Genomic DNA, 14217 nt, shown 5'->3' with positions numbered 1-14217 from the left:
CATCTTTGGGCCCACCCTCGATCCCTCCTTTCACGTGCTTGTGCCCCCCAACTCCCTCTGCTTAGAGGCACCTTTAGTGCCTCCTAGATCACCCCACTGGGCTCTTTGAAGCTCCCTGGTGCCTCTCGTGGCAAGTTTTGTGCCCCTTCTCTCCCCATCCCTCCATTTCAATTTCTTTCCCCACCAGACACCTTCATTCAGCACTCGCACTTTGGGAGCAGGGGGAGAAAGAGGACTCAGAGCTCCCAGGCACCACCAGCCTGGGTTGGGTAAAGGCAGAATCGATGGGGTGGAGGGAACCCTAAACCTCAGGCTCAGGTGCAAGCAGGAGCCCAAGCTCCGCTTTCCCCATTGCCACCCCAGCCACAGCAGGACCAAATGGTGGAGGGCACCTCTGGAGATGTTCTCATGAGATGATCCCTCACAAAGCTTCTCCAAGAAAGGCCTTTACCTGCAGGCTTGTGCAGCCAGAGAGGCCCTGTGCACCCAGTGTGTTGAGGGCTGCGTATACGAAGAAGGGGTAACCCAGAGGGCTCCCGCTTGCCCCTACACCCTTCTCTAAGTGGCATGAAAAAGGAGACAGGAATCAAACAACAGGATGCACATAAAATTTATGTGGCAGCCAGGGCTGGGACCTGGTGGGGTGGGTGCCCCAGTAGTGAAGTCCCCAGAACTTGCATTTCATTTGCAACCCACCAAAAACATGCTGCTGCACAAGTGAGCTGCAAAGCATCATCATCAAGCTTCATGGACAGGTCACTGAGAGCAGAACCAAAAGAAACAAATCGACATAGTTCTTTTTTCAGCTTCTTGTCCTCCTCAGGCTGCTGATTAGGAAAGCATGTAGTACACAGGTCTAGTTTTTAAAAAATGGAATTAAATGACTCTAAAGATACTGCTTTTTGAGTCTGGCATTGATTCGTGCAGCACTGCAGACATCAGAGAAACTGTGTGAGGAATTATATCTGTCATTTCCGAGTTATTCCCTCTAAAGCCTTTTGCAGAACACGTTCAGCATCATCAGCGGCATCAGCGAGAAAATTCTTCAACATAACAAATGTGACGGGGAAAGAAATTCCTGCAGCTACCACGGAGCCTATCACTGGCAAGAACTCTGGAATATTTTTCATGAGAAGGAGAGAATATTTTGCAGCACCTCCCAAGCTCTTGGTCAACAGCTTTATTACAACATCCTTGGATATTTTGTGAAGCAGGGGAGACTTTATGACAGCCTTCAGCTCCTCCACCGGCTTCTTCACCTGCCTTGCTAGTTTCTGCAGGGATTCCTCAGCCAGACCAAAGGTCCGGCAAAACTCTTGCAGGGATATCACCAAGATTGTAATATCAACAGCAGTAGAGAGAATAGGGATGGGAATAGCAGAAACGCCACCTGATGTAAGGCTTTTGAGCCAGACATGCGTCATCAGCATCTCCTTCTTCTTTCTCAGTACCTCCTCTGAAGTATTGGCCAGAGACTTTAGGAAGATGAATTCCTTCTCACTTGGCAGATCCTCCAGGAAGGTCTGCAGCAGTCTGGGGCCATCGAACATGAAGCTGAAACCATCCCTGCAAACAAGAAACACTTGTGGGGAGCTTATGCCCAGGCACGTCAGGTTCTTTTCACAGTCCTGCCTGATCTTATCCAGGACTGCCCTCTCATCATACTGCCGTGGCCGGCTCCCCGTAGCTCCGTTCCCTTTAGCCTTCAGGATTCCCTCGTCGTCATAGAGTCTTCGCTCATTGCTCACGTCCTGATCCACCTTGGAGCGCACGAAGTAGAAATGTTTCATGTTTCCTCTGAGCCTGAATGGCCTTTGCAAGAATGGCTGCGTTGTGTGAGAAGCGGTCGGAGGAGATGATGATGAAGAAGTCATAGCGGTTGAATTTCACTGCCTCAAGGTAGGTGTCTGGCTTGAAATTGGGAGTCCCAATGCCAGGCAGGTCCCAGAAGGTCACATTGCAGTACTCAGGATGAGCGTATGGGATGCACTCCGTCGTTGTCTCCGTCACCCCAATCGCAGCTGCACCCTCCTCACAGTCCTCCAGGCTACGCACAGCGTTGATGAAAGAAGATTTCCCAGAGCCTGAGTCCCCTGTTACGGCAATGTGGAGCTGGATCTTTTCTTCATCATCCAGGATCTCCTGCGCCTTTGCAGCTGCTGCTGGGAGGTCTCCTTTTGCAGCTGCTGCCCTTATCTCTTCCATGTCTTCCTCCGAAATGTGGGGAAGGAACTCCCATTCCAAGTCTGCGTCAGTGCTGGCCATGTTGGGTGCAGCGGGTGTGGGTGCAGACAGCCTGGAAGCAGAGCGCAGTCTTTCACTTTCGGTTTGCAGCAGCAGAAAGAGGAAATCCGCACAGGCTTGAGTCACGTGCAGAGCCAGGGCACCAAAGCGACCTGTCCCCACCTCAGCCTCTCTCAGGCCCTGAGACCCCCTAGCAGAGCCTCTGGAGTGACCCTGCAGGGAGCCAGAGTGCTTCTTGCCCTGGTAACCAGCTGCTGTAGCAGCCAGCACGTGCTCTGCGAGTTAGGACAGCTGCTTCCAGAAACCTTGTGAATCCGAACCCTCCTTCTGCCCCGGGAGTCATGTAGGAAAGCACTGATCCAAGACAACAGCGCAGTTTTGGAGTGCCGCCAGGAGAGCGCACTGACAAGTCATGCAAAGAGAAACGATGGTCACCAGGAAGCGCAAAGCTTCCCGAAGGATCCAGAAGCAGCAGCCTGGGGGTGGCAGCAACAGCAAGAACAAATCTGGAAGCCAGTGACTCAGAGCTGGGGACATGGAGAAGTCCAGGCAATTTTAATACTGTCAGCAGCGTGGATCCACTGGGGGCACCCCAAATCTTGGAGCTCCCTTCTCTTCCCTGGCTTCAGCTTTGTACCCAGCCCTGATGCCTCCTTTGAGGCATTTGTGCCTCCCAGCTCCCTCTGCTTAGAGGCACCTTTAGTTCCTCTTAGATCACCCTACCCGGTTCTTTCTGCACCAGACCCCTTCATTCAGCACTCCTGATCTTCTCCACATTTGTGAAGGAACGTGGATGTGATAAGAGCTGCAGTCACAAAAGGAGACCTCTCAGCAGCAGCTGCAAAGGCACGGGATACCCTGACTAGTGAAGGAAAGATCCAGCTCCAAGCCGCTGTGACCGGCGACTCAGGCTCCGGGGAATCATCTTTCACCAATGCCGTGCATGGCTTGGAGGACTTTGAGAAGGGTGCAGCTGATATCGGCATGATGGAGACGACATTCTATTGCCTCCTTTGCAGAGTGCCTGCTGAATGCAGAGTCGTGTTCTGGTGTCTGCACATACTGCTTCTTGCAGCACATTCTGCCTTTTGCGGAAACTTTCTGCTGCTGCTGCTGAACATATTCAGCAGAAGCCTTTAGAAGGGAGGACTCAAAAGCGCCACATGGGGATCTCAGCACCAACTGTGTGACAGGATCGCGGGGAGCTTTCAAGAACAGAGGGTTGGAGAAACACGATGCTCTGGGATGTGAATCCCAGAATCTAACCCAGGTCTGGCCAGATGCATCCGCTGTCCTCAGTGCTGACTCTGACCCTCTGCCTGGCTGCCCCAGCAGCTGCTGTGTGCTTTCCCCAAAACTGACTCCCAGCTACCAGGCAAGAGGCTTCCCGGGGCTGCCTTCCCCCATGGGCACGCTGCACTGGTGCTAGGTGCCTGTACGAGGTGCCCTCGTCACAGCCTGCCCGCCTTGGGGATGAGATCCATCCGCAGAGAGGCAGAGGAAGCGTTTCCCACTCTTGTGCTGCATCTCTGGGCGCTGGCCCCCAGCATCTGCATCGTAAGAGCCCCAGAGCTGCTTGCAGAGCCACAGAGAGCCCCACGGTGCTGGCAGACCGTGGGGCCACTTGTGCCTGTGCCATGCCCATGGTTTCTCTATAAGCCTTTGCTGACCCTGATGCATGGCCGTTTCTCTCCCAGCACCTTGGGCATGTGAGCAGTGTCCCCTGACAGTGTCCCCAGCTCTTTTTTCCAGATGTGCAAGGTGGCGGCTCTGCATCAGGGTGCCCCGTTGCTGGTGTGCGAGAGGGTGCAGCAGCGCGTGGCTGTGAGCGTGTGCCTGAGCACTGTGCAGCTGCATGACGAGGTCTGCAGTAACCTGGTGAGTGAGCCCTGTGTCTGGACTGTGTCCCTGTGGGCACCGCCCTGGGGCTGCCTGGGCTCATGGCTGTGGGTGAGCAGAGCGGTGTTTGTGGCCAAACTGCCACGTCCCTGCTCTGCCGTAGGCCCGTAACTGCCCCACGCTGCTGGAGCAGCTCTTCACTGCGGCCCAGAGCTGATGCACAAGGAGACGCCGGGCGCCGCAAGCGGCAGCCGTCACCGTGCCAGGCGAGAGGTGACGCTGGGCTCTCACGCTGCTCCCAGCCGTGTCCTGGGGTCACGGCTGGGGTGTGGGGCCACGTGTGCAGCCCCTGTCTGCGCATGGCTGCATCTGAGCTCATGGTCGTGCCTTGGTGACTGTGTTTCTCCACGTGCCAGGTGTCCTCCTGCACATGGTACCCACTGAGTGGCTGCAGCAGTGAGGCCTGGTGTTCTCTTTGGAGGTAGGTGACATTGGCCAAGCTGCTGCCCTGGGAACCGGAAAGGCGTCAGAAACCCAAGCGACGTCGGGTCAGGGCTTCTCGTGCCAAAAGCATAGCCCATGGGGAGAAGGGACTCTGATAGTCCCCAGACTGCTGGTCAGAGGAGCTGCCCACAGAGGGGTGCTGCAAGGGAAATACGAGTCTTGCTGTCAAGAACCAAATGTCCACAAAGGAGACAGAGGAATCCTGAACTTTATCTGAATAAAGGGAGAGTCCACTGGCGCATACCACTGTGGGGTCTCCCAAACTACAGGAGAGCACAGCCTCTTTTTATCCTAATTTCCCGACCAAGGTAGGCCCTCTCCTTTTCCCTACTGGCTAAGGTACTCAGAAGTTACAGACTTCCTGGCCCGCCTAACGAATGGTGCTCCTTGATATGCTCCGCCTCCCTGGTCATGCATCACATGTCTAATTAAAGTAACTTCATGGTTAACCTGAGTGTGAAAGTTAATATGCATTAGCTCATTACACTTGCGCCAACGCTACTAAGGTTCATTCTGTGGTCACTTGTTGATAAGGATCTCCCTGCCTCCCTCCTGTTCTCTCCCGAGGTCAGCTGCACCCAATCACATACACACAGCACGATCTCCCTGCCTGTACTCCCTGGTTTGGTTCACCGAAGAATGTGGACACATTTGTAAAGACACAGGCTTGTGACATCCCTTGTGCCTCGGTGGCTGATAGGACCATGCTGGACAGGTGCTGGTGCTGCTGACTGTGAGGTCAGTTGGGCCAGAGAGACTGCTATGGCAGAACAAGCTCCTAGGTGATCTTGGAGTTGACCTCAGCGCGTGAAAGGCGAATGGTGAACACTGGTTCGCTAATGGTGAATGTGAGGTCAGTTGTGCCTGAGAGGTCGATAGGCCAGTTCTAGACTCACAGGTGCTTGTGGGGGTTATGAACTCCCTTGTGCCTCAGTGCATGCTAGGTTAGTGCTAGGCTCTTGGTTGGTCTTTGGCCTTGTGACACCACTTGTGCCTCACTGGCTGATAGCCCCGTGCTGGACATGCAGGGAAGGAGCTGTTGAGGCAGTGATGAGAGAGGAGTGGAAGAGCTGTTTTCCCACGTTTGTCTCCATAAAGAAATGACACCCAACCACAAGGAAGGACAAATGTATTTTCTTTGAAGGAAAGCCCAGCAGAAGGTGGAATGGGCAGAACCAGGACTCAGAGGGGCCAGCCACCTCGTGGGGCCCAGTGTGCAGAGCACGGCAGGATCAGGAGCGAGCGGAGCTCCCGCGGCAAACGCAGCCCTCTCCCAGAGGCAGGCAACAGCTCTTCCACGCTCTGCGCAGCCAGGAGCAGCGGGCTCTCCGCGTGCCTCGGGATGCAGGCTGCTTCCCCAGTGTCAGCAGGAGGATTGTCTGAGCTGCCAGGGAACGCACCGAGGGGCTGCTGTCATTCTGCAGGCACTGAAGTGCTGAGAAGGAAGAAGAACAGGCATCAACCCCCTCCCCACAGCTGTAGACAGCCCGGGCATCCCTTCCGACAGGGCCATGGCACCTGCATCTCCTCAGGGCCAGGGGACCACAGGATCAGCTCAAACTTGCTGGACACAAAGGCCCCAAATCCAATGCCCCCAGATCTCTCTCTGTCCTCTCTCTACCGTGCCAGAGCTGGGACAGGAGCAGAGCCCTCCTTGCCTGGGGCAGGAATTGGAGCTCTCTGCCCAGGCTCCATCCTTGCCCGCGCCACCCACCCCGCACTCCCCTCTGCCCACACTCACTGCTGCAGATGTGCTCCAGTTTCTCCTCACCCAGCTCCTTCCGGCGCCGCCCCACGAGCCCTAGGTGCACAGACAGCCCATCACAACGCTGCCTCCCCAGGCAGCACCCACCAGCACAGCCCCTCTTGGCCCAGGCGCGCTCTCCTGGGCCCTTCTCCAGCCTGGAAGGCTCAAGGAGGGCTCACAGGGCCTCAAGAAGCAGCCCAGCAGTGCCCCGTGTGCGGACAGGGATGGTGCGGGCAGAGGCAGATGGGGGTCCCTCCTAGGGTGCCCTGGGCAGCGGGGGCTCCAGCAGCGCCAGGAGGGCTGGGGCTTGGTGCCGGCTGGGGCCAGGCTGCCCTGGCACAGCAGGGCCCTAGGAGGGCCGTGACTCACCAAGGACCCTCAGGGCCTCTACTCGCAGGGCCTCCTGGGCGCTCTGCAGGCACTGCAGGCTCTGGCTCAGGTGCTCTTCTGCTCGGCCGCTGTCCCCTGTCACCTGGGGAGAGCAAGACCCTCCCCGCTCAGCCCAGGGTCAGGCCCTGCTCACGCGTGGGCCTGGCGCCTTGGCGGCGCTGCCTACCAGGCACTCGCTGATCCGCCAGGTCTGGCCCTCCTCGGCGAGGCGCCGGAGCTGCTCCCACTTGAGGAGCTTGGCCGCACGGAGGAGAGCGTCGCGAGAGGCCTGCAGAGCAGCAGAGAGCGCGAGATGCCGCTGCAGGCCAGGGACGGAGCCCTCGGCGGCCCCTCCTGGGGCTGGGGCTGTCAGCACTGCCCTCCCGCAAGGGCCCCTCGCCTCACAGATCCTCACCTGGGCCACGCTCTGCACCTCATCGTGCATGTGGAAGGACAGCAGGAGCAGGCTGCCTCGCACCTGCCTCTCCACCTGCCTTTTGGCACAGCCCGCTGCCATCTCCACCACTGCTGCGAAGAGGCGGATGGAGAGTTCGCGCACGCGGCTGCACTCCTGGTGGGAAGGAGGGGGCAGGACCTCAGCACTGGCTGCTCCAAGCTCACAGCGAGCCGAGGGCAGCGGTTGATGCGCTGACACACGGCTGTGACGGGGCCGCCACGCTGAGGAGCTGGAGGCCGCATGTGCAGCCAGTGCAGGAGGGTCCCCGGCCCCCCAGGGCTCCTGCAGCCTGGCTGGGGAGAGCAGAGCTGCAGGAGGCTCCGGTGCCCGGCACGGCTCCTGCGGCCCTTGCTGCCCTCCCTCACACCCTGCACAGAGGCCTGTGGAGAGGCCACGAGGACCCCAACTCTCCCCGCAGCCCTTACGTGGTCAAAGAGCGCCTGGAGCTGCTGGCTCAGCCGGACAGCGATGGGGCCCGACATTCTCCTGTCCATGAAATGCAGCACGTTGCTGAGCACGACCAGGGCCTTCGTGAGGGCATCCCCATCCGCGTTCCGCAGGCGATGCATGATGAGTGGCAGCAGGACGTTCATCTCTTTCGCCTGTGCGAAACACACATCTCCGTTGGGCAACCTAACAGACAACCAACCTGGGAAAACACTGCAAGGAGGCCAGAGCAGGAGCGCTTGTGCTTGGCACTAGTCGCTGTTGTAGTTGAAGCCATGGCCACAGCCAAGACCACCTGCATCCAAGTTTTTTTCAGGACAAGGAACATTATAGCTATGGCAGAAAGCCCTGGGGGAGGTCTCCTAAGGAAACCTATGGCACCAACAGGGAGCAGCAATGGACCTCAAGAGAACGAAGAAGGGATTGGCTCTCAGGGGTGAAACCAGGGGGAAGGAGGGTGCTATGATGGGGCAGCAGTGGGAAAAATAGAAGGAAGAAAGCGGGGAGGTCCATGCTGGAAGGCACCCGGCTTGTGTTGTGCTTTAGGGGGGCATACAAAGCCTTAGTTTGGGAAGCTCTTGCAATGGTGAATGGGGAAAATAAATGGAGAGGAAGCAAAAGAGTCTGAGGGGCAAGTGCGTAATTCCTGCCAACAGCCAAGGTGGCCATGGCATGAGTCTTTCAACCAAATAGTGGGAGGAAGCTCTACATACTTGAGCTTGCTAGATAAAGGCCGGGAATGACTTGCAGGGTTTCCTGACCGACCCACAGCACATGGGGGCCATGGGGTGCAGGGAGGAGAGGAGCGCACAGGCTCCTCGCCACCTCCTCACCACATACTCTGCCCCCCAAGCCCACATGCAGCTGACCCCCACTCACCATCTCAGGTGTCTCTGCCAGCATCATGAGGCCTCTGATGACTTGCCCACGCCTCACGAGCTCCTGGCTTTGCAGGTTCTCCAGGAAGAGGTTGTCTTCGGAGTCCTCTTCCCTCAGCTCCACACAGGCCAGCAGCTGAAACACAAACAACATGGAGACGATGCCAATGTGTGCGGCGAGGAGCGTTAGCCCAGCACAAGCGGTCTGGGCTCAAGGGCACTCGTAATGGGAGGGCACCCAGTGCCGACTCCAGCTCTGCTGACCGCTGTTCACCCCGCAGCGCTGGGCACAGGGCAGCCCTGTCTCGACCCACGAGCCGGGGCTAGAGGCCCCTGTGGGAGGCAGCGCTCGCCATAGGCCTTACCTCATCGAGGAAGGCGGAGATGGGCAACTCCTGCGAGGGCTCCTGCTTGCTGCACAGCGGTGCCAGCAGCTTGAAGAGGCACCTGCACCAGGCTCTTGGGCGCCTTCCCGGCTCCCTGTCAGTGAGAAGAAGGCCCCTTGTCTCCAGCAAACTCCCTCCCCTGTGCTGGCTCTCAGGACCCAGGTGGCGACTCCGTCCCCCTCGGCCTCCCTGCCCAGCCTCTGAGCCTCGTAAGCAGCACAGCAGAGCAGCGCTGCCACAGCCTGCAGGGCAACGCCCCCAGGGCCCCGATGGAGACGGCGCGTGTGGAGCACCTGAAGGGGCTGGTGGGAGTGAGCTGTTCCTGGTGCCATTCCTTCAAGAAGGTGTCGACCTCCTGCGGCGTCAGAGCGCTGCTGAAGGACACCCCGCAGAGCAGCGCCAAGAAGAGCTGCGGGAAGATGGCTTCCAGCTGCTGCGGGCAGCTGGGCTGCCGCAGGATCTCGTGCAGCGCCCGCGTTGCCTGCAGAACACACGGAGCCTCCGGTGTGGCCGGCGCGCTGGCACAGGGGTGGCCTGGTAGCTGGCACAGCCCTGTGCAGACACTCACGGCCAAGCAGGAGATGCCTTTCTGCTGCTGGCTGGAGGCCAGGCTGTTGCTCGCTGGCCAGTCTTGCAGCACGCTGAGGAGCTCCCGGAGCACCTCCTGCGCAGGAGAGGCCTCGGACACCATGACCCTCCACATGACGATGGCAGCACTGCAGGCCCAGAGCGCTGTGTCACCACGTGCCTCGGGCGCAGCCACGTGAGCTGGGCCGAGGGCCTGGGGTGGCCACCAGCCCTGCTGGCCAGCAGGCACCCGAGAGCCTTGGCACAAGCTCTGAAGGAACCGGGGCTCAGGCCTCGGCTCCGCTGGGCCCCTTACCCCATGCAAGAAGGGGAATGGCGCAGGAGGCCCGTGACCATCTCATGGGGGTAGATGGTGGTCAGTTCGAGCAGGGCCCTGTGAAGGCTGCGCTGGGCAGACCCGTCTGTGACGGACATGAGGGTGCTGCCCATGCAGCTCACGATGTCTGGCACCTGCAGGCAACACAGGCGTTAGTGGGGCTGCAGGCAGAGCGCGGCCATCTCCCCACGGAGCTCCCTCTTGCCCCTGCTTCCCTTGCCCCGCGCTGGCCTCCAGCAGTCCTGGGACACCTGCATTTGTGGGGCAGACACCCCCCCTGCAGGGCTCCAGGCCCGCGCTGCCCCGGCGCAGGCTGCTTACGTGCTCCAGCTGGTAGGCACAGTCCTGCACCAGCACGTCCAGCACGCGCGTGGCTGTGCGCGTGTCGAAGTTGGTGGAGGTGGTCATGCCCCAGATGGCCACGATGAAGAGGTCTGTCCTCTCAGGGGGCTTCAGGTAGCTCTTGAACATCTAGGGGAGACCAGAGGGCAGGCAAGAGAGACGCGTTGCACTGAGGGCCCCGAGGGCAGTGCTTTCCGGAGCGGCCAGAGTGGCCCTGCAGAGAGATGGGGCAGAGCTGGCCCAGCGACAGCAGGAGACCCACAGGCCGGGGCTGTGCTGAGCTGGGGGACAGCACTGAGGAGGGGTGTGGGGCGCCCATGTGCTGACCCTGAGGGAACCAGAGGGGGCTGAGAGCCAGGAGGGAAGCCCTGCCTTGGTCCCTGTGCAGGGACAGTGCCAGCGCTCCGCCCAGTGACTGCAAGGCCCTGTTGGCCCCACTGATCCCGCTCTTCACACAACCTCATGCTGACCCCCACGACCACGAGTCCTCACACTTGGCAAGGGGACGCGCTCCTTACCAGGATCACGTCAACAGCGCTGAGGGACTCTGATCGCCAAAAGACGTTGGCGATTTCCCACTCCCTCTTGAGCTGCAGCTGCGCTGGGCTGTCCTGACTCACTTCCCTGCCTGGACAGGAGGGGACGCACAGGACAGTCAGCAGGAAGCACCGGGAGCTGGAGGTGGCACCCGTGGTTGGCGAGGGCATCTTGCTTTGGAGAATACCATGGGTTGGCTGGGCCTTTGTGGTGTGAAGCAGGAGGGCAGGCTGAGCAGGAAGAGGGGCTGCTGAAGCCTTGCAGGCCATGGGCAAGCAGGAGAGGAGGAGGCCAAGGGCCGGCCCAGGCTGCAGCTGCGTGGGAGGGTGTTTCTGCTCCTGTGTGTGGCTGAGGCCGTGCAGGGCCCGGCCTGGCCTGGCCGCGGTGCCCGTAGGTGTGAGGTGGCAGCCCTGGGGAGAGTCTCCTACCTCTCTGCTGCAGCAGGAACTTGTGCAGGTCAGCAAGGGCTTGGGCAGCCCCGCGCCTGGTGCCCTCGTCCTCGTGGGTGCAGCACAGGGCGAGACAGCCCACCAGCTTGCCCATGACGAGGAAGCGGCGCTTCCTGCAGCTGCCCGGGCTGCTGTCCCTGCTCCTGGAGCCGCGCGAGCGGACCTGGCGGAGGAGGCAGCGCTGGCAGCGCCGCGAGGGGCCGCGGGGGGAGCAGAGCGCGGCCGGCCCCGTGCACTCAGGGCTGCAGCGCGAGGCAGCCAGGGCTCGCTAGGGGCCTGCAGGCCCTGGCTGCCCAGCAGCTGCCCAGGGCAAGGGGGGTCTCCAGGGGCCGGCACCGGGGGCTCCTACCTGGCCCTTCAGCAAGGGGTAGTAGTTGAGCAGCAGCTCCGTGAGCCCTGCAATGCGCCCCACGGCTCTGTGGCGCACGGCCGCTCGCGCCGAGTCGGTGAAGGGCAGCAGGGCCTGCAGGAGACCAGCTGCTGCGGTGCCCTGCGAGCCCTGCCACGTGTGCGGGCGCCGCGAGGACAGGGCGGCTGCCAGCAGCCGTGGCACCAGGGCAGCCGCGGGGAGCCGTGGGGCCGAGCGGCGCCACGCAGGGCTCTCCCCGGCGATGGCAGCAGCGCCGTGGAGGCAGCAGGAACTAGAGCACCGCGGGGCCCTGCTGCCCCACGGAGCCCATTCCCTGCCCACAGCGGGCAGGAAGAGGGGCCCTGCATGAGGCCCCGCGCGCTCCCCTGGGGCCAGGAAGGGTCCGCGGAGCCCCAGCACCTCAGAGCCAAAGGCTGACCTGGAAGATGAGCTGCAGCTCCTGGAGGCCCGAGGTGGGATGCCTGAGGGCCAGCACCTGCAGCATGCTGTCCAGAGCAGCCAGGGTCTGCAAGGAGCACACAGGGCTGTGGCGCTCCTTGCCCCGTCCCGCGAGGCCCAGGAGAGTGGCTGCCCTCGCTTTGCCTTTGCCTTTGCCCAGGGGGACACGCAGAGCGTGGCCGTGGCCAGGCCGAGGCCGGACCCCAGGAGCTGCTGCGCGTGGGGCAGCCCGCGTGGCTGCCCTGCTCCCGCAGCTGCCCTGTGCCTACCTGGGAGTAGAGGGAAGCCTCGAGCTCGGCCATGTCCTCCGCGGCAGGAAGGCAGAGCACGCTGCGGAAGCAGGCGTTGAGGAGCCTCCCGTGCACGCGGCCCGAGAGGTGCAGGCCCGCTCGGCTGCAAGGAGAGCAGGGTGTCCCTGAGCTCTGCCTGCTGCCACAGGGGCCTGCAGAGCTGGCGGGGGCAGCCCCGGGCCAGGTGGGCAGCCCGCAGGCCCCTCCTCACGCCCGCACCCTGGCTCAGGGCCCTGCACTCTGGGGAGAAGCCTGGAGGCAGCCGGTCCCTGTCCCCAGAGCCCTGAGCACCCGCCATGAGAACCAGGGCGGCAGGAGCAGGTGCCCAGCAGAGCCCTGGGCCAGGTGTCTTCGGGGCCGGACAGCGGGGACACCTCAGCCAAGCGGGGCCCCTCGGTACCTCATGGCCACCACGGTGAGCATCACTTGCTGCCTCACGGCCGTGTCCAGACGCTCGGTGGACTCTTGGCACAGCAGCATCTGCAGGGACAGGCGCGATGGGCCCGGGAGCTGCCAGCGCCCGCGAGGAGCCTTGTGGGCCGGGGCAGCCCCCAGGGCAGCAGAGCCCCCTGGTTGTGCCGGCCCCGCTGGACGGGCCTCGCTCCCGGGGGCTCCTGGAGCCGCGCGCAGGGAAGCTCTGTGCCCACGTGGAGGGCAGCGCCCCACGCGTCCCCACGCGTGTCCTTAGCGTCACGCAGCGCCCCGCTAGCAGCCCCCTCACCTGGAGTCTCTGGGCCAGCTCCGCTCTGCAGAAGTGGAGCGCCGCCCACGTCGGGCCATCGGCGCGAGAAGCCTCGCAGAGGGTGCGCACGGCAGAGAGAAACTGCAGCTTCTGCCCCACATCCTGGCGCCAGGGAGGAGAGAGAGGGATGAGAGGTGCGGAGAGGGGCAGAGGCAGGGCCGGCGGGAGCACAGACCCCAGGAGCCGCCTGCGAGGGAGCAGGTCGGCCCTGCGGGACCCCAGGAGATGCCCTGAGGGAGCAGCACTTGGCTGTGGCACCCCAGGAGATGCCTGCACCGAGCACAGGGAAGTGAGCCCCGCTACCTTGCTCCGGCTTCGGAAAAAGGCCTCCCAGCAGTCCAGGGCTTCTGCCTCCCTGCGGGACATGCCGGGGTCTGCGGGGCAAAGAGAGGCAGCGGAGCTGCAGTGGCTCTGTGGAGTGGGGCGGCCCCGCGCGGAGGCTGCGGCAGCCCCAGGGCAGCCCCTGGCCCTGCCCCGGTGCTCACGTCTTCCCAGCAGCTCGGGCACGCAGACGCTGTAGGGCAGCACCTCGCAGCTGCTCTCCGAGGAGGACAGGGACAACCTCTCCACATCCTCCTCCTCCTCGTCTGCCCAGGCCACCCGTGTGCGGCTCGGGGGGCACCTGTGCTCCATCCTGCAGGACAGGACGGGTCGGGGGCAGCATGAGGGGCTCCATTCCCAGGACCTCCCCCCACCCTGGGGCGCTCTCCCCTCTCCCAGCACCCCCAGGAACCCCCCGTCCCCGTTCCGCTCACCCGGATGGGCAGCGGGTGGCTCAAGGAACCCTTGAGGAAATGCCTTGGTGACACAAGGCTGCCGGGGGCTCGCAGGGATATGATCAGGATGCGCTCGGGGCTACTCCGCGCGCTCCCGTCCGCTCCCTTCGCCGTCCTCCCGCGCACTGCGGGGGCCGCAGCGACCGCAGTGACATGGCAGGGAGGTGACAGAGGGGCCCTTGTCCCCGCGGGGCAGGGCAGTGACATGGCAGGGAGGTCACAGAGGGGCCCTGGGCCGCCCAGGGCAGGGCAGGTTCGCACGGGGCAGCCGGGTGCTCTCGAAATGGGGATCAACCAGCAAAGTCACATTAATAACAGCGTTATCGGGCTGCTGGCTGCAATTTTAGTACTGTCATCAGTGTGGATCCACTGGGGGCACCCCAAATCTGGGAGCTCCCTTCACCGTCCCAGCTTCATCTTTGGGCCCACCCTCGATCCCTCCTTTCACGTGCTTGTGCCCCCCAACTCCCTCTGCTTAGAGGCACCTTTAGTGCCTCC

General features: G+C 61.9%; 2 protein-coding genes across 2 annotated transcripts; both read right to left on the bottom strand.

Moving 5' to 3' along the window:
* Positions 1 to 952: 952 nt before the first annotated feature.
* LOC148593244 (interferon-inducible GTPase 5-like) lies at positions 953 to 2265 on the bottom strand. The gene is made up of 2 exons (XM_088531483.1): positions 1804 to 2265; positions 953 to 1760 (listed from the first exon to the last, which is right to left on the bottom strand). Exons 1-2 carry the CDS (start codon positions 2263 to 2265, stop codon positions 969 to 971), a joined length of 1254 nt encoding a protein of 417 aa, XP_088387609.1. The 3' UTR covers positions 953 to 968.
* Positions 2266 to 6590: 4325 nt separating this feature from the next.
* On the bottom strand, positions 6591 to 13576 carry LOC148593243 (maestro heat-like repeat-containing protein family member 7). Its single transcript, XM_088531482.1, is given in 19 exon segments — positions 6591 to 6806; positions 6891 to 6992; positions 7119 to 7319; positions 7586 to 7762; positions 8487 to 8621; positions 8851 to 8932; positions 9165 to 9352; positions 9440 to 9587; positions 9755 to 9909; positions 10097 to 10246; positions 10636 to 10745; positions 11083 to 11266; positions 11453 to 11602; positions 11892 to 11978; positions 12181 to 12304; positions 12602 to 12681; positions 12923 to 13045; positions 13247 to 13317; positions 13429 to 13576. Coding segments are annotated over 19 exon segments (2631 nt in total).
* Positions 13577 to 14217: the final 641 nt, after the last annotated feature.

Source organism: Tinamus guttatus, unplaced genomic scaffold (assembly GCF_059628265.1).
Source record: "Tinamus guttatus ecotype Peru unplaced genomic scaffold, ASM5962826v1 Tinamus_guttatus_pri_ptg000423l, whole genome shotgun sequence".
NCBI classification, from domain to species: domain Eukaryota; kingdom Metazoa; phylum Chordata; class Aves; order Tinamiformes; family Tinamidae; genus Tinamus; species Tinamus guttatus.
The sequence above is the reverse complement of the archived record's forward strand: the minus strand, read 5'-3'. Positions and strand labels throughout refer to the sequence as shown.